We start from the raw sequence: 26,516 nt of genomic DNA, 5'->3' as shown, positions 1-26,516 counted from the left end.
GCACACGCACTGCTCTGACGCTCTTCATTTCTGTGCACGGTGAGGTGGCAACGGCTCAAGCCGCTGCATTAATGCCAACACATCCGTTGTAGCCATCCGTTATCTCCATACCCACAGTGCCATCTCTTTGAACAGGATGGATTCATGTCCTCCAGGAGCTCATAGGTGTGGGGAGGAATAGGAATAGGTACATCCCATGGGGCTGGTGGTCTCTAGCCACTCTACTCATAGAGAAGTCCCCATAACCTGCTTGAGAAGCGGCTTTGGTGTGAGCAGAGCTTCTCTGAATCTGTATCCATGCTTGGAGTAGTGTATCCAGGCCAGGGTTCAGAGCAAGGCAGTGGGAGTCAGGATTCCTGGGTTCTCTTCCCTTCTACACCGGAGTCTCACTGGCTCACCATCAGCATGGTGCTTCCCTGCTCACTTCCTGACCTGGAAAGTAGGGCAGTCTCTGCTGCTTATCACAAGGGGCTGCTGTTGAGGGTTCGTTAATATTTGTAAAGTGTTCTGAGAACTTCCCATGCCAGGAGCTTATAGAGAGGCAGAACGTGACCTTCCCCCCATGAGGAGATGATCCAAATCCCAGAGATACCCCTTAGGGAAGGGGCTGCAAAGTGATGGGTCTCTGAAGAGGATGTGAGCTGTTTGGGTGGCCAGCTGTACTTTGTGCCTGTGTACAAGCCAGAAGCTTGCCGTTTGTCCTGGAGGACTGGCGACTCGAGACGTTGCACAGAGCTAGTGCAAGTGGGGTGCTCACATCTTCTTTCTCCTGTTAATTGCAGGGGATAGTTGTGGATGTTCCCTTTGCTTCCTTCTTCTTGAGTCAGCTGCTTGGGCACCGTCACAGTAGCTTCTACAGCTCTGTGGATGAACTTCCCTCTCTGGACTCTGAGTTCTACAAAAACCTCACCTCGATTAAGGTTTGTGCAATATGTTCCCCACATCCCCACTTGACTGTAACGTGCTTCTCAGAGGTCTAAATGGTGATGCCAGCAGGGGTGGATGTAAACTTTTTGCCTGCCAGGTTAATTCCAAAAGCCCTTTTAAATGAGGTAGTGTGTCCTAATGGCTAGAGCCCTGGACTGGGACTTGGGAGAGCTGCATTCTGTTCCCAGTTCTGCCACAGCCTGCTGGGTGACCTTGGGCAAGTCACAGCCCTGCTCTGTGCCTCAGTTTCCCCGTCAGTAAACTGGGGATGATGAGTGACTTCCTTTGTAAAGCATATTGAGATCTGTGAATGAGCAGCACTATATAGGAGCTGGGTATTAATAATGTCCACAGACAAGAAAACACTTGGTTCCTCCTGTGTTCAGAAGAGGTATTTCTCTGTCTGGCTGCTGTTAGAAATATTAGGCTTGCAGTGTCTAATAAATGCCCCCTTCCTGTGAGCCAATGCTCATGTTAGCTATGAAAATACTTGCGCTTGTAGGAGTGAATGTTGAGTCTAAAAGTAGGTGGCAGTGGAGGGTATGGGTTTTCTTGCTCCATGTAAAGCAGGGAGGGGAAGGTGCTCTAGTGATCTAAACACAGGATTGGGAGCCAGGAATTCCTGCCTTCTAGTCCCAGCTCATACGCTGACGCCCTCTGTTACCTTGAGACAGTCTCTGCCTCAGTGTAGAGCACCTGCGAGGATCCCTTCCAGGGGAGTGGTCTGTAAGTGCTAAGCTGCTGTTCTCAGTGATTGTGCATTGACCCCCGGTCATCCCCTCTGTCATTCCATTAGCGCTACGATGGAGATATCAGCGACTTGGGCTTAACGCTCTCCTATGACGAAGATGTGATGGGTCAGGTAGGCCATACATGTCTTTGTGCTAGTTTCCCCTTCATATTTAGCCTCCTTTCTGCTCCCCTCTCTCTCTCTCTCTTTCTTTCTATTAATTTCCTCAGACCTGCTCAGAGTTACAAGCAGGCTTCTGTGCCCAGGCTGCCTGTTTCCTTGGTGACTGGGATAGGAGATTTCAAGCCTTTGGTTGTAAATTTCTAGCAGCTCTCCTGAGTGAGTGACTCCAGCTCACCTGGTGTGTTCATCCTGCCTGTCTGATGTTTCCAGGGAGAGGTTTCAATTGGAACCAGTTCTGGTGATCCAAACACATCACTGTCCATTACTGTGGGAAATCCTCTGGTCCCCCAAATAGAGGATTATGAATTCAGGCATTCCTCAGTGTGGGTCAGACTGGCTCCTGAGGAATTATGTTCTTATTTTACTGATAGTGTCTTGTGCAGTACAGAGGAAGGAAACCCATGTGCATGCTGACCTGCTGGCAGAATACACTCTACATGGAATATTCTCAGTGTTTTTCCAAGAGGTGTCTGTGGTTGTTTAGAATCAACCACTTTTTCCAAGTTTTGTTTGCATAGCAGCTTGATGACATGAGGTGCACTTTATTCTGTTATACTTCTCCTTTGGATTCTTACAGGCCGTTTCAGACCTGTGATGCAGATACTCCAAAGGAGTCACTTTCAGTTGCTTCTAAATTTGTTAGCCTGGTACTTTTATGGCTGAAATATGGCAGGCTTGTTCCTGGTCTGAAAGTGAATTATTTGGAAAGTGTGATCCAGAAGGATTTCCCCAGTTCGAAGAAACAAGCGAGTGGAAAAAGAGAGACTTTTTCCTTTGTATACTTTTTTATTTAGCAAGTTTTTGGTGGAAAGTTGAAATTTGGCAGGGAGATGGTGGTCACTAGGTTGCACCTATGCCGTTTGGTGGTTTGTTGAAAACTGGTTATAATATCAGTTGTTACAAGTTTTGGGTTTTTTTTTATGACTTTGAACCTGTGCACTGGATTTTGTAATGCGGCTTCTTACTGGACTGCCAGTGGTGCAGTGATGCTGCCCGCCGTGTTTAGCTTAGTAACATTCATTGACAATACTTTGCCTTGCCCTAAGATTAGTGAAGGGGAATGGAGAGGAAGCAGGACTGCAAAGCAGTCTTGCTCCTTTGGTATGAGAGGAGGTAGATGGGTGCATGCGGAAGGAGGTGGGCGCTGTTCCTTCCACCTGCTATGGAAAGGTGTGCATGGCAGGAGGCCCTGTGTTCCTGTTGCATAGTACAGAGTGCTCTGCTGCTGCCTAGCAAATATTTAAACCTGATTTAATTGTTTAATTTGTTTTTTCTTATTTTAAAAAATAGGAAATGCCATACAAAATCCCTACATTAAATGAACCTAAGGTTGCAAAGTAAAGTATTTGGAAGTCAGAAACAACAACCTTAACCTTAACTCTGCCCCTTTGTTTGAACGCATTATAGTAAAGTTTTATTGCATGATCTTTTACCATGTTTTTTTCCACCGGACCCAGGCCTCATTCATTTTGCACGTTGGACAGAGAACAAGGCAGTGTGTTTCATGAATCCATCTGGGGTCCTGAGCATCTTTGCCTCGTTCTCTGCCGTTGTGTGATGTGTTGTGAATGAGACTGGTGTCTGCTGGAAGAGGGACAATGTTCTTGAAGTTAAAGCCCTGGGCTGGGAGCCAGGAGGATCTGATTCTTTCCTTTTGCCACGCTCCCGGTGTGACATTGGGCAAGTCCCTTATTCACTCTCTGCCTGCATTCCCCATCTGTACTATAGGAATAATACTTCCCTACCTCCCAGGGGTGTGGCCAAGATAAATTCTTTAGAGTATGTGAAGCTCCCAGATGCTACGGTGATGGGCCTAACGAGAGAGGAGTGTCCCTCTTTTGTCCTCTGCCCGGTGTGTGGTAAACCAGGCATTGGACCATGCAGTGACTATGGACGGTAAAAAAATGCTGACTGGCAGCCTTGGTCATGGAACCCTTTTCATCCTGTGCCTTGAGGGCCCAATCCAAAGCCCATCAAACTCATTGGGAGTCTGTTTATTAGCTTCCCTGGGTTTTGGATCAGGGCCTGAATGAGAGGAGGGACCTGCAGAAGAATTTGTGATCATGATTACAGACTGGACTGGAAGGAGACAGAATTAAGCTGGCCCATTTCCTGGCTTTTGATGGCTTCGCTTTTCACCTTACGGTTCTTTGAATGTGTTTTGTATGGAATGCTCATGGTAGATGGTAATGGAGGAAAGGTGACAAGCTGGCTCCATCGGCAAATTCCCTACTGTTCAGGTGCTGTGCTCGTATTGAAATGAAATGCCGATTGGGAGTAGAAACGGGATTATTGTTTAACATTTAAATCCTAATGTTTTATGGTACGTCCCAGCTTCTGAAAGGCTTCTCCGTCCAGTGAAGTTTTAGGCAGTAATTAGCAATATAATGATTTCTTCCCTCAGCTCGTTTGCCATGAACTTATTCCTGGAGGGAAGACCATTCCTGTTACCAATGAAAATAAGTAAGTATGGCAATTAGATTTGTACGGTCATCGCTGTAAAATACTTCATTCTGGTTCCTTGGGCTTGCATCTGGAATAGATTGAGATGGATTGGAGTAGAAAGCGCCCATAAATATCTTAATAGAATTTACTGGTTACACTTCATCGGCAGAAATTGTATTCAATTCGATTTGCAAAATAAGAATTGACAATTTACTTTTTGAAACAGCACTTCTGAGGTCAAAGGCAAACAGTCCGTGATATTCGTAGGGATTTACTGATGGTTATAGATACAGACAGATGGATTCAAAGCAATTCAGGCACACGGTCTTGAGCACAGAGGGCACAGATGCTCAAAGACACCTTGGAGCAGGCAGATTCTCTCAGAATGATAGCATATGGCAGTTGTATACAACGCTGTTCTTCAGAAGACACAGTGATGAATTCAAATGCAGTAGACAGTGGTGCTTAGACACAGGAAATCGGAGGAGACCAGAGCCCTGGAGCTATTTTCACAGATAACCAGCTTTAGATAGTTATCATAAACGTCAGCTGTGAAAGCCTAAAAACCAAGCCCCCCTCCAGCTCTTTTGTTCCCCAATCCCCATCCCCCTTCACCGATTAAATCTCTATTATGCAGATGTGTGTCTAAACTCTTAATCTGCAGCGTGCTCTTTGTAACAGCAAGTCGGGGCTGTGTTCAACCTGAAGACTCAGCTGCACTTTACAATTGAGTGTCCCCAATCTTTATCTTCCTCTGAGATCAGATCAGCGAGTTCCCATTTGAAAGGAATATCTTTTTGCTTGTCAGAAGGCTGGTCAGGAAGAAAGTCGAAAGTCCTGTGTGTCACTCTGCTCACTACGCACGTAATTTTGAACAAACACACAGAGGCAGCTGGGGAAAGAAAACTGGAAAAAAAAAAAATGCAATAGTGGAGGCAATCCAGAACTGTTCTTGTCATAGTCGTTGAGTTAGCTTGGGTTAGAAAGGTAGCCAGGTTAGGAGGGTTGGTGTCTAATGTGGGCGGGGGAGGGAATGTAAGTAAAATAGCTGGCTGGATGGATATCTGCAGAGATTGTGGTTCTGGTGGGTTCAGATAGACCCCCCTCCCCCCTTTCACTAACTACTGCATCTCGGAAAACTTCTGTTTCAAGATATTGCTAAATCTGGATCCCTTGGACTCCAGATGAGGGCTCTCCAAAGCAGGCTATATTTGTCTTATGAGTCTCTTGTGGCATCTACAATGCTTGGAGGAAAATTGTTTTTATGAAAAATAAACCCAGTCGTTCTAAGGAGCTGTTCAACAGCAACTAGATGATCTATGGCCAGTGCTTTGACCATGTGCATATTGTAAGTGCTCAGCATTATTGAAAGCCCTGTGTCAGTGTTGAGAGGGGCTGTTAGACCCTGACAGGATGGGGAAAACAGCTGCTGTAGAACCTAACAAATACCTGCTTCTGCAGGGTTTGCACAGACACACGGATTAAATGATTTTGGGTGTCAGTCATTTGGCTGAAAATATTGTGGAGAGTTCTGCACAAAAGCTGAGTTGGTAGAAGTCTCCGTCTTTGCGTGCCTGCTCGCCCATAGGAGTGAAATGTGCTCCAGGAACCTGACCGACCACCCATTGAAGTCAAAGGTCATGAGTCTTTCCATCGACTTCAGTGAGCCCTGGATCAGGTCCCGCGTTCCTTTTAAGCAGTGCATTGTAAACTAGAAAAGTGCCAGGCCAGTGCTAGTGTGCTGGGTGTTCTCAGCTGCTTGGCGCCTCTGATTTCCTTCCTCCTTACCTTGGACAGAATCAGCTACATCCATCTCATGGCTCATTTTCGGATGCACACGCAGATAAAAAGTCAGACGGCTGCGCTCATTAGCGGCTTCAGGTCGATAATTAAGCCCGAATGGATTCGGATGTTTTCTGCACCTGAGTTACAGCGGCTCATATCTGGTGACAATGCTGAAATTGACCTAGAGGACTTAAAGTAAGTGAGCGATTCAGTCACCTGGTTCTGCTATCCAACAGGCCAGTTATGCTGTTAGAGAGCAATGTTATTCTGAGGTTTGGTGCATGGAAATTAGCTCCATTCCAGCCTTTTAATAACTTCTTCAAATTAAAAGGCGAGGGACAAACTGGATGGATGTCATTTCAGAGACGACGGGAGGAAGTACTAGCAAATAGAGCAAGGGAAGAGTCTTTCCCAGGAGCCAGTACAGGACCGTAGGATTAGAGAGACTTTCATTCTATCCTCTCCAATGCTTTTGAAGAAGTTTGCAGTAAATGGTGGATGTAGGCTTCAGGGAACGCTAGCAATTCAAGCCCCCTTTGTGATTAAGCTGTGGATTTAAGCTCTGTCTAGAGCGAGATGCAGCCATTCATTAAGCAGGAAGCTGTGATTTGTTTGGTGCAGTGAAGCGTAAGCATGTTGCATTCTGTCCTTCCTCAGGAAACACACTGTGTATTATGGCGGCTTCCATGGGAGTCACAGGGTCATTATCTGGCTCTGGGACATCCTAGCCAATGACTTCAGCCCCGAGGAGAGAGCGATGTTTCTAAAGGTAAATGTCTCCTAGCTCCCCTCCTGGTAGAGTGCACCCGACCTGGCGCCTTGTAGTGGGGGTGCTGGTCATCTTTCCATTATCATCTAGACAAGCAAAACTGCTCTTTGTGCTCATAAACCCCTTCTCCTGGGGCCTTGTCTACACGACTGCGGTAAGTCGACTTAAGTTACGCTACTCCAGTTATGGGAATAGAGATGCTCTCCTGTCGACTTCCCTTACTCTTCTCGTACGGGTGGAGTACCGGAGTCAGCTGGAGAGTGCTCTGCTGTCGATAGAGCAGATCTTCATTAGACTTGCTATATCGACACCCGCTGCATCACTTGCAGGCCATCTCCCAGTAAGTGTAGACATGGCCTGAGTGGCAGAGAGAGCAATGAAAGGCCTGAGCCCTGGAGTTCTGACACCCTCCTCTTCCCCCCCCACAGTGGAAGGAGGGGTCCTTTTAAATGATTTTGTATTGCAGGGAATATCCCTGCTTAGGTATCGCCACTTGTCTCAGGGGAAGAAGGACCGATGAGGAGCCACTGTAACCTGCGGTGGGGAGTGAGTGCTGCAGACATCAACTCCCAGAGTAGCTTAAATGCGATTTATCATTAGAACAGTCAGTCGAATGGTGCAGGGCAAAGAGCGAACCGTTCCTTTAGAAGACACGTCTGGTTTTAGTTTCTAAGCCGTGTTGCTCTAACAATCAACGATTGCCAGTCTTTAACCATGTCTGTTTTAGTTTGTTACCAGCTGCTCCCGGCCTCCGCTTCTGGGCTTTGCCTACCTCAAGCCTCCTTTCTCCATCCGCTGCGTAGAAGTCTCAGACGATCAGGTATGCGGCCAGAATGGTCCGAACAGCGCTTCTCCAACCTTTATGCATTGGAGATCCCCTCCTGAGGCCTTTTCCAGCACTCCTCCCATCCCTGCCCTGCTTCCACCCCTTCCCTGCAGCAACTAGAAAGCACCAGTGCATAGAAAGTGTCCGTCAGACAGTGTTCAGGAGACAAGATGAAAACATACGCCCTTTAACGTGGTGCACTCAGCTCCCCCCACACCCTTTCGTGCCCGTGCCCCTGTTGCCTGCCTGCAGGTTAGTACCTCCCCTTGTGGTCTGCAGCTGCTCTGGGTCACTTGACTTTTGTGCTTCCCTCCCGAGTCTTTGCTACTGTTGGGTTTTGTGTTGTCTGCAGGGTCAATCACGGTTGAATTTTCACCAAGGAGAAGTTACCCCTTAGTGCTAGATGGGGCCTTGAGAGACAGGACTACTGGGTTCCGATTCCCCCTGCTTCCGCCACAGGCTTACTGTGTATTAGTCTCCCTGCCTTGGTGTCAGGATAATGCCTCCCTCCTTAATGCTGTGCCTGGCTGCACAGTGCTCTGCTAGAGCAGTGCGAGGTAACATGCCTCTCCCTCTGTTCCCAGGACACTGGCGATACGCTGGGCAGCGTGCTAAGGGGCTTCTTCACCATACGCAAGAAAGAGCCAGGCGGCCGGCTCCCCACCTCTTCTACGTGTTTTAACCTGCTCAAGCTTCCTAACTACAGCAAGAAGAGCATCTTGCGAGAGAAGCTGCGCTATGCCATCAGCATGAACACAGGCTTTGAGCTCTCGTAGCTGCTTTGGCACCTGGGGTCGGCTCCAAGAGCCGCTAGCTGATGCTGGACACACGGCCCTTCGTGCGAAGCGGGTGGGTCAGCTCCAAGACAAATATATGCAAATGGTATTAGAGGTTCACAGGGAGAGCTCCTGGGCTAGGCAGCTGCGGGATCTGCCCAAGCTCTCCTGCAGCACTAGGGCAGTGCTCGGTTGGATCCAATACGCTTGTCGTCATGTAAACTATTTTTTAAAATCAAACCCGGGGAGAGCATTAAAGTAGCATTGAAAACCCCAGTCTGGATCCAGCAGCCAGCGGGCCTGGGCCATGATGTGGAGTCCAAGTTAGCTGCTGTCGTGCAGGAGGGTTTTTTCCTTTCCTAGGAGATGGCCCAGCTGTTCCTTTGGGTGGCGCCATTCAAAGTAAGGCGACCGTAGAAGCGTTGCTGAAGTACTAGGAGGCTAGCCGGCAGTCAGCTGCACTGACTGTGCGTGTTCCCTTAGTCCCTTCGCTCTGGCAAAGCTTTGCAGTGATGACGTTCTGAGGTCCCGTGCACCAGGCAAGGCCGGCGTGCTCATCTCCCGTGAAAACAAACAGCTTGCCATAATGGCAGAAAAATCAACCCTCCGCTCTCCAAGACCATTTCAAAATGCTGTAGAATAGGAGCTCAAAGAACCGACACAGAGGCTGGAAGGCAGAGGCAGTCGCACTGCTGCTGGCTCCTTGCCAGTTCTGCATGTTGGAGGAGAGGGACCACTCTGCTTTTAAGCAAATTAGAACAAGATTTACCGGTAACTTTATTTTATTTTCATCTTACAAGTGACCAGGAAGCACGGTGGCACTTGTATAGCGTTCGACTCTGTCAGTGTCATTAAATGCATCTTCCATAGTCATCTTTTAATGCTTGGAATGCATCAAGCTGCCAACAGCCTGTTTTAAAACGCCTCAGCTGGGAAGTTCACTTCTTGCTCAGAGATGTAAATTTCATATTTCAGTTTATCTTCTCTCTCCCTTGTGGAGGTCTCTGCTTTAGCCCATTTGCAACCCCGACTTGGCCTCTCCAAAGCCCAGTGATGTTTGCTTGCCAAACTATTTATTTGTAATATTTTTGGCCTTATTTTATTAGCTTCTGCTCACCTGCTGCATTCAGCTTTTTAGCTGGTGGTTATGAAGGGTCTTTTTCAGGAGGGAGGGAGTGTGTTTGTGTGTATGTGTGAGATTCCCACCTGCTGGCCATTTCCACTTCTTTTTTAATGACAAAATATGGAGACTGTCCTGTCAAACCTCGTTTAGGCCTGCTGCTTTGCACCTCTGCCATTTTACAGCCAGAGTGGATCCTGTCTCAGCCCAGCAGTTCTCCATGTTCCATCAAGAAAGGACGCTGCTTTCTCTCAGGTGTTCCCTTGTGCTGCCTGGATTTCGGGAAAGCACCGTATACTCTAATGTTCAGGAACATAATTATTTTATTTAACTTCTTCACTCTGCCTATTGCAACCCAGCTAAAAGGAGCTTGTGCCGAGGCTGCCAGCTTCCCCTCTCACCTTCCTTTCCCTCTCTTAGCATATGAGGGGTGTGTGTGTGTGTTTGTGGTTTTAACAAATCCTACTCTCTGCAATACCTAGGCGGATCCAACGAAAGCATCGCTGTGCAAGTCACCCAGCAGCAGATGCTACAATGCAAGGCTACCTCATCTTCAGGATCTTTTCAATAGGTATGAATTGCAGGGGATCCAAACCCAGGCATGTTTTGCATAGCACAAGTCTCAGCACCGGAATGGTCCCCGGGGTGTTGGGCAGGCCCTCTGAATCCTTGGTGAGAGACAAGAAGTAGAAAGCAGACCAGAAAATGCTCCCAGCTGGAATCCCTCAAACAAGAGCATCCGAATGCCTGTCATGTTTTCTCTTCTTTCATTTTAATCGACAGTGAATTTCAAGGGAATAAGCCTTCTCTACCTGAGAACTATTGCTGGAAAATGCATCTCAAATCCTCCTATGTTAGAGACTTTTTCTGTGTGAACTCTATTCTGTAGGAATGAACTGATCTATTAATGACGAAAGAAGCGTCTGCTAAGTTGAGTGAATATGGAGAATTTATAGAGAGCAGTAAATACCGTTTTTGATTTTGTGTAAGTGATCACTTAACTCTTGTTAACCATCGTATAGACTGAAAGGCCATGACACTGACCTGTAACAGATTATTTTAGCTTAAGATATGACACAGTATCTTTTTTTCTTAGATAAACGCAGTGTCCAGTTAGATCACAAGCCTGAAATTGTTTGTTAAACAACAAATCTCTGCTCCCCTTTAAGTTTCCTTGAAAAGTTTGGAAATATTGCACTATACAAGACACTAAATCTATAATTTTGTAGCTATTGTATCAATTGTGATTGTGTAATAAACTACACACACCCTGTTGGCTATATGGATAACAGCATTTCTCATAAGTAACTGATTTCTGTATGACTTTGAGAGGCTCTGTTATATTTGTATTGAGTAGAAGGCTATGAATATGTGACAGGTCCTGCCCTGGATGTCTGTACTTTGCATGTATGTTCTGTGTGGGGAGGAGAGAGTTTTTTGCTATAGGAGATTAATGAGTTTATTTTTTCTATAGATAAGACTTAATGGTCCTGAGATCCTGGCACATCCCATGTGTCAAAAATGCAGAAAGATATTAAATAAACCTGACGTGTTGAATAAGACCATTGGGGACTTTTCTTTCTTTGGGGGCAGACCTCTCTTGTGTCAGAGCAGTGCTCCAGCTCTGCTTGGGGCAAAGGCAGACGTTTTATAGACATGGGCACACTTGCCGTGAGATCTGATGCTGGTGGAGGTTGTGGGGGCAAGAGGGAGAAGGCAGAATCAAGGCACTGACTCCATTGTTAAGACTGGGTCAGAGGCAGATGAATGGCCATGGTCACACAGGGAGTCTGTGGTTGCTGGGGCAGGTGACCCATTCAGATCATGTGCTGTTAGAAACGAATGGAACCAGAGTGTGTTCAGAGGCTTCAAGGTATATAATTGTTCCCCCAACAGACTAGTGTCATGGGGAGTTGCCTACAGCCTTCAAGAGGCTTCACGGTGCAATGAACAACAGGGAATACTTGAAAGGTACCAATTGCTTTTACACTAGGGTGACCGGATGTCCTGATTTTATAGGGACAGTCCTGATTTTGGGGGCTTTTTCTTATATAGGCCCCTATTACCCCCCCATCCCGTCCCAATTTTTCACACTTGTTGTCTGGTCACCCTATTTTACACTTCCTAATTCCTCTTGCCTGGCTCTGAACAGCCTTGGTCCAAGAGAGAGAACGGCTGCTCCGCGTTTCATACCATATATTTAAATATACACCTCTACCCTGATATAACGCTGCCCTCGGGAGCCAAAAAATCTTACCGTGTTATAGCAAACTTGCTTTGATCCGCCGGAGCATGCAGCCCCCCCCCGAGCGCTGCTTTACCGCGTTCTATCCGAATTCGTGTTCTATCGGGGTAGAGGGATACTAGTAGTTTGATGTATAATTTTTGGCCCACTAGGTGGCAGCGTATGAAAGCTACATAGCTTTTCATTTATGGGCCTTACCAAGAGTCTTCAAGAGCTGTTCTAAGGCTCCTTTTCCTTTGCTCTTCACTGCCATACAACCCCCTTGGCTATTTCTAACTGTGCTGCAGTCAGTCCTAAGCACTGAGCTAACCTGGCGCCCGGGAACACTTGCTCCGTTTGGGGGGCGAGGCAGGGCAGAAATTGGAAAGAGGCCTGGGTGTGTGTGTGCAAATGGTATTGTTTTGACATTATGGCATATGGCACAGTAAGAAATTGCAAAAAGGACGCCCACAGCAGATGCTCCAGTAGCTTCAAAGGCCGAGAGCTGGCAAGAAACAGCCAAAACTATTGCTTGTCATTGCCACGCAGGCCGGAGAACTGCAGGCTTGCGAGCACCAGCACCAACCCGTGCAGCGTTTCATGCCTCGTTGGCCACAATCCCACGTGTTGATAGTGTCCCTTACCTTTGACTCTGCTCTGGCCCTCGTCACTCCAATAGCTGGGCACATCACAATCGATCCCCATGGAACAGGGAAACTGAGGCGTGGCGGTGAAGTGACTTGCCTATGGTTACACAGTGAGTCTCTGGCAGTGCCAGGAACTGAACTGACCCCAGTGCCCTGACTCCAATTCCACAGCTGCTGTGTCCAACCATCCTTCCTCTCTTCCCTTCCTGGTGCTTGCCCCACTCCCTGGCAGGCTCCATGCTGCTCGGCATTGGGGCACCAATTGTGGTTCAGGGATGTGCTCTCAGAGCTGAGCTTTGCTGGGGAAGCAGATACCCGAGGCTTGGCCCAGTGAGCTGCTCCCTGAGCTGATAGCCCTGGGTGTGTGAGTTGCTGCCATGACTGTATTCCAGCTAGCGTGGGTCAAAAAGCACAATTTCCATGCTGTGACATTCCAACACTTTGTATGTAATTTTGTCCCACGTGGACAAAAAATCAGAACTTTGAACTTTCCTACAAAACTAAATTTCAACAGAAGTTGAGTTTTGGAACTATCGAAAGGACCTCAGAGTGCTGTGTTCTAATGTTTCGACTTTTATCTGTATGTTATCTGCCTTATCAAATCAAACCCAGTGCTTGGACCTCGTCTAAAGGAAATGTTTCAATGGGATTTTGTTGACAAAAGGGACAAGCTATATATTGCCATGGAATCAGCATACTGTTCAGTTGGAATATTTTCAACCAGCTGCTGTCCCAGTTGCCGCATTAGGGCGTTCCTGCCAGGGGGCAGGGAGGGAAGGTAGATTGCAAAGAGCTATCCAGATTAGCACCTGTGCAGTGGGGAGTGAAAGTGGATCCAGGGTGATGCGGCTTTCCCCTCCCCATACACGGCTTTTCTCTTCTGTCCTGAACCTCCTGGGGACTGGTCTGATGCTCCTGCTTAGCCCGTAGGTCAGTAGTCCCCAGGCTATTTTGCTTAGCCTAACTTTTCTGTATATTGGTGGGTCTCATGGGATAGACTTATTACTCTGCTGCGTTTCACCTGCAATGTATTTTCCTTGCTGCCTATAGTGCTCAGCCTGTGGCACTGAATGACAACCGAACGTGCACTCAAAATATGAAGTTGGTTAGGAGGCATTTCAAGTTAAGGTGACTGTAGTATCCAGCCTAGAGCTTGGTTATTCCACCCTATGTGGCCCTGTCATGTGTGTCTCAGCTTCCCCATTGCTCTTTGTGGCCAGCTCCTTGCTGCATTGAAGAGTTGAAGCCTAGCCATGTAATCCCCTGCAACTTAATTTTAGCTTTGCTCACTTGGTCCAGGAATGTAATTATGACTTTTGAATTACATTAGCAGCTTGCACGGAGTAATTAATTAGTCAGATTTATAAGGCGCTTGGCTCATAATGATATATGGCCCTGCTTGGGTAAGTGGCACCTCAAATTGGCTGTAAAAAGTCTTATTTCTAAGGTCAAGTTTTTACTGCAGGGGATTTATAAAGTATGAGCCTCTTTGTACTTAGATTAGCTCAGCTACCATTGAATGTCTGCGCACATTCAGCTATTGCCTGCAGCAGCTGCCAGATGCCTGTTACGGACAGACGCTTTGAGCTAGTTTTGCATGAATGATCTGGTCCGGGCAGTCACCTCAAATGAGGTCCAGGAAGAGAGGTCAGAACACTGGTTTCCTTCTTGGTTGACTGTGCTAGTGCAGGAGAAGCCGAGCAGCAAAGGATGTTAGCTCTTCCTTCTGGTCATCATGACAATTATTCCGTCCAGCAGAGAACCTTTACAACAGCTGTGACATGCCTAAGCTAAAATCCCCAATTGCTACTGCTCTGTCTAGGCATTTCATGGCTTCCGAGCCCAGGGTAGAGGAACAAAGACTCCACACGGGGTTGTGCGTCCTTCCATGCTAGGTTGTGGCTTTTCTTTGCCTGGACAATAAAACATTGCGTAGGTGGGTGGCCTGAGCCCTTGCTCACTGGCCTCAGTGCTAGTCTTGCAACTCTAGCTGCTGCTCTGGGAGCCTATGCTAAGCCAGGCTGCGTGAGGTGCTATGCATGTAGGTGGATCTCTTCCCACCAGGTTGCTGCTGGTAGTGTGTGTTCCTTTGTTGGAAGCATGTTGGGATGAAGGTGCATTTAGTTTTACTTTCATTTGGCTGAGTGGGGTGTTGCTCCCAATGGCAAGACTACCCCGTCTTTGGAGCACTGTTGGTACCAGGCACCACAAGACTCATGCCCCAGGAGCAGGGACGTACACAGGATCCCAGCAGCAAAGGATGATTCCAGGTAAGTAACTCACTCTGCTTGTCCAGAGCACACCCCGTTACGGTGAGACTTGAGAGGCTTGTTTTGGATGCAGGTGGGGCTCAGATCTGTGGTAGCACACTTCTCTTCCTGCTCTGCATGTCTCAGAGGGAACAGTGACTTGGATAAACTTACACATGACTTGGCAAAATGAATGTTTTGTGTTATTTCTGCAAGAGCAGCAGTCGGCTTTGCTGCTTACACCTTGTGGAGGTAATAGAAGCAGTTGAGTTATAGTTCAACTTATTTAATTTTACAGCTCCTACAGCGTTAACAGATGTACAAGCGTCTGATCCAGTCATGCAGCAAGAGATTTGGGGGGCAGGCCTTCCAGTTTTGTCAGTATGGCAGCGCAAAGAAGCCATAAATTTGACAAACAAGAATAAACGATTCTTAGCAACGTATGTCTGCGCTGACAGTTCCAAGGTAATCATAAAGAAAGAAACCCTGCTAGGCAAAAGTGCATCTGGGCTCTGCAGACAGTCAGTGTGGGCCAAGCATCTGCTCTCCTCCCCCTTACTCTTATCACATTAATGAGGTGTAGGAAATAAGCCTGCCTCCCATCTGGGTATGGGCTGGGTGGGGACAGAGGGCTTTGAAAATCATCTTAACCTAAGTCATGGAGTAGTGGCTTTGAAACCCTTCCATTTCCTTTTTAATGTGCTAAATCCATTCCGCACAGAACTGGCCCTTGTTTAGCCTCCATTCTTTTGGTGTCAGCTCCTCCATGACTGCTTAGCAGATGCCAACTCACCCAAGCTGGAGGTTGTCCCTGCTTGAGGTAAGTGCAAAGACCCTCCTATCAACTCACCCTGCTGGGAGTTGATGCTCTCGGCTCACCCCTACTGATAACATGCATGGCAGAGTGGGTCCAGCCCTGTAGTGGGGGGGAGGGGGGCAAGGGGAGCATCATGCATGGATAAAGCCATTCAGAGGGCTTGATCAAAAGCCCATCAATCCTTCCACTGCTTTCAGTGGGCACTGGATCAGGTCCTTGGACTGTTGGATCTTTTAGATAAACAGCAGTGGCTTCCAGCAATTGTAATTACCTACTTCAGCCATGGGGCACTGACCAGAGCCCTTAATCACCCAAATGTCTTTGGGGGAATAATACACCTTGCCAGGTATGCTATTCACCCAGCTGCTGTCCCCTAAACAAAGATTTGGAAGCTAGCGTGGCTCTCAGCCGGTCCTTCCCCAAGGAGTCTGACTTGTGCATACAGCACTAAATTCAGGTATAGGCTAATCAGGGGCACTTATATTTAAATAACAGGGCTTGGCGCAGACAGCAGGCTCCCTCTGCTCCACCTGTATAAAAACAACTTATGCGGAATATGTTAAGAGGTGAAAACGTAGAAGTTATTTGACTTGGCACTAATACATGTAATCTGCACCTCTTGTTAAACTGTAAAAGCTATAGTCATTTCTCTCTGCAATCAAAATGCTAGCTTTGGTCTAGAGATGCTGGAGACGGACTCTTTCCCCAGCTGGGGGAAATGCCATAAATCCATCCTGGAGTTGATTTATGTAGCATTCATGAAGAATTTAGTATTCAAAGAATTTTATTCAATTAAACTTGAAAAGCCTCTGGATTCTTAAAGGTTCACCAGTGATCACTGAGACAGAGCTATCATAAAACTCAATGGCCTGCCTGAAGTAGGCATTGAGAAAATGCCTGATATGACATTGCAGCTGAACGTACGGTCTAAGGGACGAGCGTTTGTCATCAGGATGTGTTGCAGGCTAAGGTTTAGAAAATTACTCTGTGAAAAATGTGCATTAACCATAGCTATGAAATATCAGTTAAAGAAGAAAAAAGTTGAATAATGACCTAGCACTACATTAGTTGATGGGTATTCTTCATCTTGACCCTGCTCTGATTAAACAGTTAACACAAATGCAAGACTTTTTTTTTTTTACAGTTTAAGGTTGTTTCCAATTAAATACTGAACTGTAAAAGTGGCCTGTCTTAAGGACAAATCCACTCCCACAGAGCTGGGGCAATTATAACTATTCAATTCCTTGAGCTTTTTGTATAGCACAATCATCCTACGGAGAGTAGATGTTTTCTTTACAGATGAAGATTTTTGAAGTCTTTTGTTTGTAACTTAGTATCAACCTTGTATGTTTGCGCCCTTCAAGAAATGCTTTTCCAAATCACATCCCTGCAGGGACAGCCAGTTTCATAAAACATGTTTATCAAGGTGTTTACCCATTAATTAGCTGTATTGTGCTGTGTTCAGTTAACAGGGTGTTTTCCTAGTCTTCAAGGCACCATCCCAGCTGGAAAAGATTTCTGACACAGCTATCCTGAGAACCTGACAGTTCAGTTAGCCGGCTTCTTTAGTTCACCTGAAGATGCTTCAGGCTTTTTTATCAGGGGCTTAGGTGATTCCTTTTCTCACTTCATTTGTAAACATCTCACTGAACTCAGGTAAAAGGAAAATTATGCCACAGTCTTTGAGAATGTTTCCAGGTAAAGGAATGGTCAGTTAAAAATGCCACAGCAGACTAGGGTGTCTTTTAGATGAGAGGTAAAATAAATCTATTTAAACACCCCGAGCAGGCTTCTTTTCCAAGGAACTTCTGCCTTTATGTGTAAGCACCGTGTGCTCTTTAGTTCACACTGCCAAAGCTTTTAGGCCCCCATCCTGAAAATACTTAGCATGTGCTTAACTTTACTACTGGAATCGGTGGGGCTGCTCATGGTAGTAAGTTGACTATGTGCACATATGTTTGCGGGAGTGGGGCCTAGTTGGGAATAAGCTGTCTGTGGTTGGATGTCATCCTGCCAGCTCCGGTAAGGTAAGACTCAGCCTGACTACAAAGCTAGTCTTGCCTACATTTGAATGCAGGACTTGGCTCTTAGTTCTGTTTAAGCCCTTTTCCTTGCCCAAACCCATTCATGATTGGGGATGTCCTGGAGTTGTCAGAAGCAAGTGATTCGTCACAGATGTATTAGGTCAGGCAAAGAGTGCCCAGACAGTTCTTAGCACTTTCCTGTAACTCTAAAGTGCTTCCTCCAGCTCCAGCCAGTACTGATGGATTGAAGGCAACTTAAAAGGGAAAAGCAGGCAGGGTTTGGTAGTAAAGTGAGACAGTTTAAAGCCCTTTGGTATAAGTAAATCACATTTATTTTTCAGAGCTTCTGGACTGGGCTCCTGAATCTGAGCGCACTCTGTGTTTAGTACTCTACACCTTTACAAGCAGCTAAATGCTTTTTTTCTCTTCCTTTCATCAGAGATCTTTCAATCACAGCTGCCAGTGCTCTGAGCATTAAACTGTATTTGTAAAGATGGTATTGTTTTTCTGAAGCTTTTGAAGCCTCCTAGCTCTCACTCCAGCCTGAGTCAAACACAATGTGAAGCAGTTTCAAAAACAATTCAGAATCTGACACTTTGATCTGGATGCTATCTCAGAGGTGGTGAGTTTTACAGAAGGGCTGCATGTTTTCTACAGTGTTATAAACAAGTTCCTGAATGATTTTATTGTAGGGAATTGGTGGCAATTCACACTTTGAATTCATGCTCATTCTCTCCTCTCCACCTTGCCTGCAGAACGAAAACTTGGCTGGATTTAGCTTTTCATGATTTAGAAAGGTATAGTCTCATCTCCAATTTATGGTTCACTTTTTGTATATATTTTCTCTTCCTTCCCTTCCTTCATTGCAGCATAACGTGCCAAAATGAAGAGAAAATCACTAAGTCTGGAAAGCAAGGAGAGAAAGTAGTTAAGAAATGTACATTTATCATCAGATATTGTATTGAGCGCTACATCTATCTATAAAAAACAGTGTACTGAATTACAGCACTGGGAGCTGCAAGTAAAACAAAGCAACAGGAGATAGAGAAAACAGAAATGCTCCCCAAAATGGCATTCAAGAAGAGAATCAAATAATTGTTCCTGCAGGAGCCAAGTTAAAATGTAGACAAGCTAAAATCTTATCCTGAAGTGAGAGCTTCTCTAGGGATACCCCTGCTGTTCTCCCTTTGAATACTAAAGGAAACCACAATGTACAGTCTCTGAAGCCTTTATGGCAACTAAGAATGATAGAATCTGTTTTACCTGTTCAAGTATTTGGCCACATTTGCATCTGCCTCTCCTGCTTGTATTAAAGGAACAACACTAAAAAGGAGAGTGAAAAACAATTTCATGTTATGTTTAATCTATTACTCTGAATACACAGCTTAATAATAGATGTGTCTTTGAGATGCTCAAAACCTTGAGTGGTCACAGTACAGCCTCAGTATTCATTTCCAGTTTAATCCCTTCTGTACTGGAATTATAGTCTAAAAATTAACTGACCATAAAATCCAGGAATTGCTACATGCTTTAACCAATCAATGAAAAACAGTGCTTAAGCACAGATTCTGCTTCTGTGTAGAATGTAGGAGAGAGAGAGAGAACCTGTTATGTGAAAAAGCATCAGTATTGATGGCAGCAGCTTATAAGAATAATTATTACCAGTGACTGTACACTGCTAAACTCATTATCCCCTACAGTACTGGACTCACTCTTTTGGCTTGGTACAACTCTTATGTTTTATACTAATTGCTTTTTAACAAGAGGCCATATGATACTTGTTTTTTTGCTGCTGAGATAATGTTGTTCAGTTATAAAAGTTTGTATGTGCTAGTTTATAAAACAAATTCTAAAGCTAAGCAACTACAAGGATGCACTTTTACTCCTTGGCAAGACCTTGCCTGTTGCTCCCACAGGATCCCGTACAGCTGATTCTGAAGCCAGCTCTTTTACTGTGATTGCTCTTTAATTAAACAAATCTTTATCTCAAGTTTTGCTGCAATTCTAACAGCATTTGCCTTAAGATCAATTGCATCAGATACTGTTTTAAATGGCTCAGAAGCTGCCGCAAACTACCTGGGCTCAGATGGCCTTTTCCCTCAGCCTTATTCTTATACTTACCACCTCTCTGCTCTTCGGCAGACTGCTCTGGAGAAATGAAGAGCAGCACTACTTTTACCTCCAGACTGAAACAAGATTAAAAACACGTAAGTGCCTTGTATCAGAAGCTGCATACAGCCACCCAGCTGATCAGAACTTAAACGTATGACATTTTACACAAAATAAAGGCCTATTAGGCCTGGTCTACACTAAGCGTTTAAACCGGTTTTAGGAGCATAAAACCGATTTAACGCCACACCCGTCCACACTGAGAGGCCCTTTATATCGATATAAAGGGCTCTTTAAACCGGTTTCTGTACTCCTCCCTAACGAGAGGAGTAGCGCTAGTATCGGTATTACCATATCGGATTAGGGTTAGTGTGGCCGCAAATCGACAGTATTGGCCTCCGGGCGGTATCCCACAGTGCACCACTGTCCGCTCTGGACAGCAATCTGAACTTGGATGCAGTGGCCAGGTAGACAGGAAAAGCCCCGCGAACTTTTGAATATTTCCTGTTTGCCCAGCGTGGAGCTCCGATCAGCACGGGTGGCGATGCAGTCCGAAATCAAAATAAAAAAAGAGCTCCAGCATGGACCATGCGGATGTGATCGCAGTAAGGGCAGGCAAATCTGTTCTATCAGCGCTCCGTTACAGAAGACGAAATTCAAAATCATTTTAAAAAAATCTCCAGACAGACGCCATAGCAGGGACTCAGCGCACTGCTGCGTGACAAGCGCAACGGAAAGCCAAAGAATCAAATGGACGCTCATGGACTGGAGGACTCAAGCTATCCCACAGTTCCTGCAGTATCCGAAAAGTATTTGCATTCTTGGCTGAGCTCCAAATGCTTCTAGGGTCAAAAACAGTGTCCGCGGTGGGTCAGGGCATAGCTCGGCAATTTACGCACCCCCCGACCCACCCCCAGAAGTGAAAGGGAAAACAATCCTCTCTTGATTCTTTAACATGTCACCCTATCTGTACTGAATGCTGCAGATAGACGCGATGCTGCAGCACTCAACACCAACATCCTTGCTCCCCCCCTGCCATGGGTGGCTGATGGTGCAGTAAGACTGATATCCATCATCATCATCAGCCTATTGGCACATGGGGCAGTGCAAAAGGACTGGTAACCATGCTGACTAGCATCTGATGGACATTTAAATACAACTGCAGATGGAGACAGAGGAGGGTTAGCTCAATCTCTTCCACCCCTACAGCCTTCCTGTATTTGTACAAACACTAGAAGAGAACAGCATGTGGTGGACTGACCTCAAGAACCACCCAATGTTTAATATCAATTAACTGAGAGTGGGTTTCTGATTAAGTCTTCAATCAAATACCCAGCGAAGAGTTTCAGTTCAGTAAAAAGTATGAGCTGATACCTACAGGCAAAATGAAAGCAGTGAGAGGTGGAAGTTGGTCTGAGTATTTATCAATCCACTGCTCCAGCTCCAGCACTGGCTTTTCACTAAAGGATGTTCGTTCTACAGAGGGAAAGAGGAAACAACTAAAATAATACAAAAATAAATCAATCCACCCGATGGATCTTGCATTTTACATTTGTCATACTAAGAACTCCTTAGAGAAGTGAAAAAATTTACATCCGTCTCCCACAGCAAACACTAACAGAAGAGCACAAGTGGTATCGCTAAATAAACAACCTGACCTACAATGAGGGCATTTTTTAAAAAAATACAGAGGAGTTAACTTCAGTAAAATGATTTGAGGATTACTTAAGTGAGCCTCCCTGGCTGAGGAGAGAGGAGTTGCAATGTTGGAGCCAACATCCTGCAGCATACACTGGATCTAGGGATGAAAGTATGCATTACAGTCAAAGCATAGACAATGAAATTACACTTGCAGAGATGACATTTGACACTCCAATAAGACATTCTAGAGGGAGTGTGGTAGGGATTCTCAGGGTGACCAGACAGCAAGTGTGAAAAATCAACTGGGGCTGGGGGTTAATAGGGGCCTATATCAGAAAAAGACCCAAAAATCAGGACTGTCCCTTTAAAATCAGGACAGCTGGCTACCCTATTTTCAGAGCAATCCAGTGACATTGACCACTTCTGCAGTGTGAAGCTAATTAGTAAATACCAAATGTACCCTCAGTGTGAGCTGTTTTCCACTGTGATACACAGTCCTTTTTACCTCAGGCAGCTTGGCTTAGTATTTATGTTCTCTGGGTTTCAATCTGAGAATGCATAACAACAAGGCTTAATCTGTGCCTAAGATTATGCATAATAATGAATATGAACCATCACAAGTGCGTACACACACACTCTCACTCACTCAGTTTCCCTTTCAGTATAGATAGAAAGAAGCATCTTGTTTCTTCAGGCAACCAAGAGATTTTCAAGTCTGCCTAAAGGATTTATGTAGAATTCCCACCGACTGCAATGGTACCTACAAGCCTAAATCTCCTAGGTGGCTTTAAAATTTTAAGCCAAGCGTTTAAGAACTCAATGTTCTAATAATACAGATGTGGTGGTCATGTTTAGCATGTAGTTACTACTCACTTTGTGAAGTTGTTCGACAAATGTGTGGCCACTTTCCTGGCTTAATTCACTAGCAACCCTAGATGAAGATGAAGCAGAGAATTAGCTCTAGGACAGAGGAGACTTGTTTGGTACATATATCTTCTATTTATGGCTCATTGTACACTCAGCATTACATGCACAGGTTCACAAGGAGCATTGCCTTGCAACATGGAACAAAGTAGGACTCCCAACACCTACAAAGAAAACACCAATTCAAAAGCATATCTGCATGACCATCCATTGCGTTCTGAATTGTGTCCATATAAATCAGAGGTACAAATGCAGTACGTTTCTTCCTATACTCAGGAACTGCAGAGTACGGACACAGCTGATGCACTAGCAAGTTTTTATTGATCAAGAAACAAATTATCTTCTTCAAAGAAAGAGATCAGACTGAATGAATGCTATGGTTGGGCACACTTTTTTCTTACAAAACAATTAAATGGACATTAAATGCTCCTGGCTAGTTCAGTTGCCAAAGTAGCTCTCCAGTGAATGTGGCTCAGGATGTATTTACAACTTTCCCCACCGGCTGACAATATTTCCACCTTCACCCTTTCTTTACAAAGAAAACAACCCCCCCAAATAACACCAAGAATAAACAGCAGGCACACTCCCATCAGAACACACTTCTCAAGCTCTGCTGCATCTTTACATCACTAGATAGGCTTGTAGGCCTTATTCTATGTCTGCAGGGTTCATGACTGTCAGGTATCAGCTTATCAAGGTAAGTAAAGATGACAGGCTTTTTGGCACTGTCTTCATATAAGGGGGAGCTTTAGCAATACCACAGTAAACAAAAATCAAAGATGATAGAATTCACAGTTTTGTTACCCAATAGCAGAACTCAATTCATCTGTTGTTCCCAAAGCTTCAAAGACCTGATCATCTTTAGATCGCCTCTCCCCAGTGTATGTGCTGGAAAACCCTTTAAAAACAATCAATAGCAACAAGAGGAAAAGGGATTGGAACAGACAAAGCTGAAAATTTTAAAATATGAAAACTCACTGCAGTCTATGCTAGGTTGACACCTGGGTAGCAGTAGCCTTAGATTTATAAAAATCTCAAGGGCCTCTACCACTGAACAGGTGTCAGCTGATTGCTTCTGTAACACAACCAGTGATGGACTCCCACCCAACATCAGTTTCTTCCTGTGGGGTGATGGTGTCACAGACCAACAAAGCAACATGCCAAAAACTTTCTCCAACTAACGCATGGGCCTCTGTTACTTTAAGACAGACACCGTAACCTCCTCCCCTCCCCTTGCAAGTAGGAACAGCCCAGCGTGCACAGGACAGGACAGAGATTCACTGAAGCTGTAGAGTCAAGATTTCTTAAACTCAAATAGTGTTAGGCACTAAGAGGGCACATGGAACAGGAAAACAACCATTTAATTTCAGTCCAAGCAGCTTTCCCCTTGGTGATTGCTAGGAAGTCACCTGACAATTCTAAATAAATAGCATGTCAGAGCACCCCTTGGCTTATCTGCTGTATTAGACAAGATTCATTAGAACCTGACATGAATTAAATTGGCTAGTACCTTAAAATTAATTCAGAACTATGTTTTGGGAATATAAAATGCTATGTAAGGGCCTTTGTTGTTTATTATATTTATACCCAGCTCTAAGGATATTGTAGCCTCTTGGTTTTAAGTGCAGCCCGGACACTACCTTTGTCTCCTGTTTTTGTGTAAATCTTTGGAACGTGGGTTGTCTTGGGTTTGATTTCCAGGCTAGACACAAAATGAAACTGTTATGAGTTCAGCAGAAATGACACTTTAACATGCAGTTGTTGGCAAGCTGATGTGTCTCTGATTTATAGAGACGACCGGACACCACTGGTCACTGCTGTTAACACCGGACTCTCCAAGCAGTGCCCTGATTGCTAAGAGGAAAGGGGGTGATGGAGGAAGTAGAGACCATGGGAAGACAACTGGGGCCAAAGGGCGAATTTTGCTTTGGCTGGCTCGTGGGGACAGCCCAGTTCACACTGTCACGGACCAGTTCGGGCCGGGGGGGGATCCTAAGAAGTGTCGCATTTTCCTTTCAGATGAAATATTTTGTCAGACACAGGAGCGACCTTACATCTGGATTGGGGGGAAGCAGCCTGGGCTAGGGAGCTCGGCACAGCCCCAGGGGCAGCCCAGGCTCGGGGAGGGGAGAGCTCGGCACAGCCCCAGGGGCGGCCCAGGCTCGGGAGCTCGGCACAGCCCCAGGGGCAGCCCAGGCTCGGGGGGAGCTCGGCACAGCCCCAGGGGCGGCCCAGGCTCGGGGAGCTCGGCACAGCCCCAGGGGCGGCCCAGGCTCGGGAAGCTCGGCACAGCCCCAGGGGCGGCCCAGGCTCGGGGAACCTCGGCACAGCCCCAGGGGGCGGCCCAGGCTCGGGGGGGAGCTCGGCACAGCCCCAGGGGCGGCCCTCACCTGCCCGGCTCTCCCTGGTGACTGTGGCCCCGGGTCCGCAGCCAGGCCCGGAGCGGCCTGCACAGCGCCAGCCGGCGGCAGCCCCGGCCCAGCGCCGCCGACATGGGGCTCCCGCGGCCCCTCCTCGGCCTCCGTGCCCTGACCTCTGACCCTGATCCCCGTTTCCTCTGACCCCTCACGGCCCCCGTGGCCGCGCCAGGCGCTGTCACCCGACTCGCGCACCACTCGGCCCGGCCGGCTCCCCATTGGTCCGACAGATATCGCGCCTCCCCAGGGAGGCCCAGTGATTGGGTCGGCCGTGTCACGTGAGACAGGCGCTGGGTCCCCATTGGGCGCTGAGGGGCCTATCGGGGAGCTCCTGGGGCAGCAATACAGCCTGTGAGGTGGTTACTAGCGTCAGGTGTGGGGCAGGGGTGCGGGGCTAGTGCGGCCGGGACCTCGGTCTCTGGTGGGTGTCGGGCTGGAGCCCAGGCGTCTCCCCTGTCTGAGGCCCCGCCCCCGCGGTGCCGCTGTGGGGGGAGGGGCGTCCCCGGGGTGTGTGTGGGGGCCGTGCCGGGGGGGGGCGTGCCGGGGGGGGATGGGGTGTGAGGGAGGCGTCGGGGGAAAGGGGCGGGGGGCCGATTGTGGTATCGGGGGCTGGGCAGGTTAGGCTGAGCCCTGCTGGGGGCGGGGGAGTTGCTGGCTCCCTGGTACCAGTGGCGATCGGGAGACTTGGGCAGCTGAGCTATCGACCCAGCACGAGTCCTTCTGCTGTGTCTTCAAAGTCCTGTTGCCTTTTTTTGCTTTGCAGGAGAAGCAGTGGAAATGTTGGCCAAGCCCCTGACACTATCTGCACCAGGGAAAGCTATTCTCCATGGGGAGCATGCTGTCGTGCATGGCAAGGTAAAGTACTTGGCTGCCGTTGTCAGTTGGACAACGGAAGATGCTTAATTTAGGGGCGACCATGAACCTCTTTCTCATTGTTCTGCACAGTTGCTCTGCCACCTCACTCAATGTCTAACTTTTTTTGCGTACAGGCAGCTTTGGCTGTGGCTCTGAACCTGAGAACGTTCCTTCAAATTAGACCCAGTAATAATGGAAAGGTCTTGATATACTTTCCTAATATTGGAACCAGTTTAAACTGGGAAACCGTCCGGCTCCGAACACTGCTAACAGTATTTTCAGGCAAGTGCTGTTAGAACAGTGGAAGTGCATGCCAATATATTTTAAAATCATGAAACGCCTGGTTTCATCCTCTCCTCAGATATGTGACGTATCTCCCCCTAAACAATTATTGCACTTTGCTTGTGCTTGGCAACTATCTCGTGTGTTGATGGGTGTTGTTGGTCAGCTGGTGGCTAGAAGCTACAGTGGATTTAACTGATTAGGCTTCCCTCTCTCCTCCCCCCAAATCAGGCAGCTGGATTTACTATGTGCATTCACACTGCCAGAGCCCGTGCTTTAACTGATCCTCATGGTCTGCAGACAGCAGACGTGCTGGGTGAGCCACAAGCGATCTGAGTCAGTAGGAGCTTGTTCCCTCTTAACTACTATGATTCTAACATGCACCATTTAAAAGAGGACAGAATAAAATCTCTCTAGTGTTGGCATGTAGGTGCTTTGTCAGCAAACCCCAAGGGTCCCTCTAGTTCAGTGTCCTGTCTTCCAAAGCGTCCAGTACCAGTCACTTGTTGTAGAAATCTGTAATCACCTGCCTCCACACCCACCAATACTGTAAGACTTGTATGGCTTGTACCACACCTAGCACAAATTAATGTTCTTGGCTCTAGATGAATCAGAGAGAGAGCCCTTTCTTGATGTTTCATTTATGATGTTGCTGTGGGCGTCATGAAAGAAGCAGTTCTTCGGTGTAGCTGGTGGCTTCTTCTTGACTCTCCCCCACCAGTAATCAGTTTGTGTGCTGAAGCATAGTGGCGGTTTTTATTCTATT

General features: G+C 46.7%; 3 protein-coding genes across 12 annotated transcripts in view; 2 read left to right on the top strand and 1 right to left on the bottom strand.

Annotated features, from left to right (window-relative positions):
• The window catches only part of UBE3B (ubiquitin protein ligase E3B), a 34,725-nt gene extending 23,602 nt beyond the window's left edge, over positions 1-11,123 (top strand). For 4 of the 5 annotated variants that reach the window (XM_039504760.1, XM_039504762.1, XM_039504761.1 and 1 more), the window contains 7 exons: positions 783-920; positions 1,724-1,789; positions 4,245-4,303; positions 6,083-6,265; positions 6,728-6,839; positions 7,567-7,659; positions 8,250-11,123. In XM_039504760.1, coding sequence (XP_039360694.1) covers positions 783-920; positions 1,724-1,789; positions 4,245-4,303; positions 6,083-6,265; positions 6,728-6,839; positions 7,567-7,659; positions 8,250-8,441 — 843 coding nt within the window. In that variant the 3' untranslated portion in view covers positions 8,442-11,123. The remainder of the gene's footprint in view (positions 1-782; positions 921-1,723; positions 1,790-4,244; positions 4,304-6,082; positions 6,266-6,727; positions 6,840-7,566; positions 7,660-8,249) is intronic. The other variant, XR_005589489.1, reaches the window with a different exon arrangement.
• Positions 11,124-16,626: 5,503 nt separating this feature from the next.
• On the bottom strand, positions 16,627-24,930 carry MMAB (metabolism of cobalamin associated B). The gene is made up of 9 exons (XM_039504965.1): positions 24,587-24,930; positions 23,837-23,898; positions 23,001-23,094; positions 22,146-22,203; positions 21,357-21,429; positions 21,010-21,107; positions 19,644-19,708; positions 18,786-18,845; positions 16,627-18,426 (listed from the first exon to the last, which is right to left on the bottom strand). Exons 1-9 carry the CDS (start codon positions 24,913-24,915, stop codon positions 18,339-18,341), a joined length of 927 nt encoding a protein of 308 aa, XP_039360899.1. The 5' UTR covers positions 24,916-24,930; the 3' UTR covers positions 16,627-18,338.
• Position 24,931: 1 nt separating this feature from the next.
• MVK (mevalonate kinase) overlaps positions 24,932-26,516 on the top strand; it is a 56,058-nt gene continuing 54,473 nt past the window's right edge. For 4 of the 6 annotated variants that reach the window (XR_005589533.1, XR_005589534.1, XM_039504964.1 and 1 more), the window contains exons 1-3: positions 24,959-25,034; positions 25,377-25,468; positions 25,603-25,750. Coding sequence is in view for 4 of the 6 variants with exons in the window: in XM_039504964.1 (XP_039360898.1) it covers positions 25,391-25,468; positions 25,603-25,750 (226 nt within the window). In the remaining 2 variants the exon portion in view is untranslated. Of the gene's footprint in view, positions 25,035-25,376; positions 25,469-25,602; positions 25,751-26,516 lie in introns of all 6 variants that reach the window. The other 2 variants (XM_039504963.1, XM_039504962.1) reach the window with 2 other exon arrangements.

Source organism: Mauremys reevesii, linkage group 18 (genome assembly GCF_016161935.1).
Source record: "Mauremys reevesii isolate NIE-2019 linkage group 18, ASM1616193v1, whole genome shotgun sequence".
Lineage (NCBI taxonomy): Eukaryota > Metazoa > Chordata > Testudines > Geoemydidae > Mauremys > Mauremys reevesii.
The sequence above is the reverse complement of the archived record's forward strand: the minus strand, read 5'-3'. Positions and strand labels throughout refer to the sequence as shown.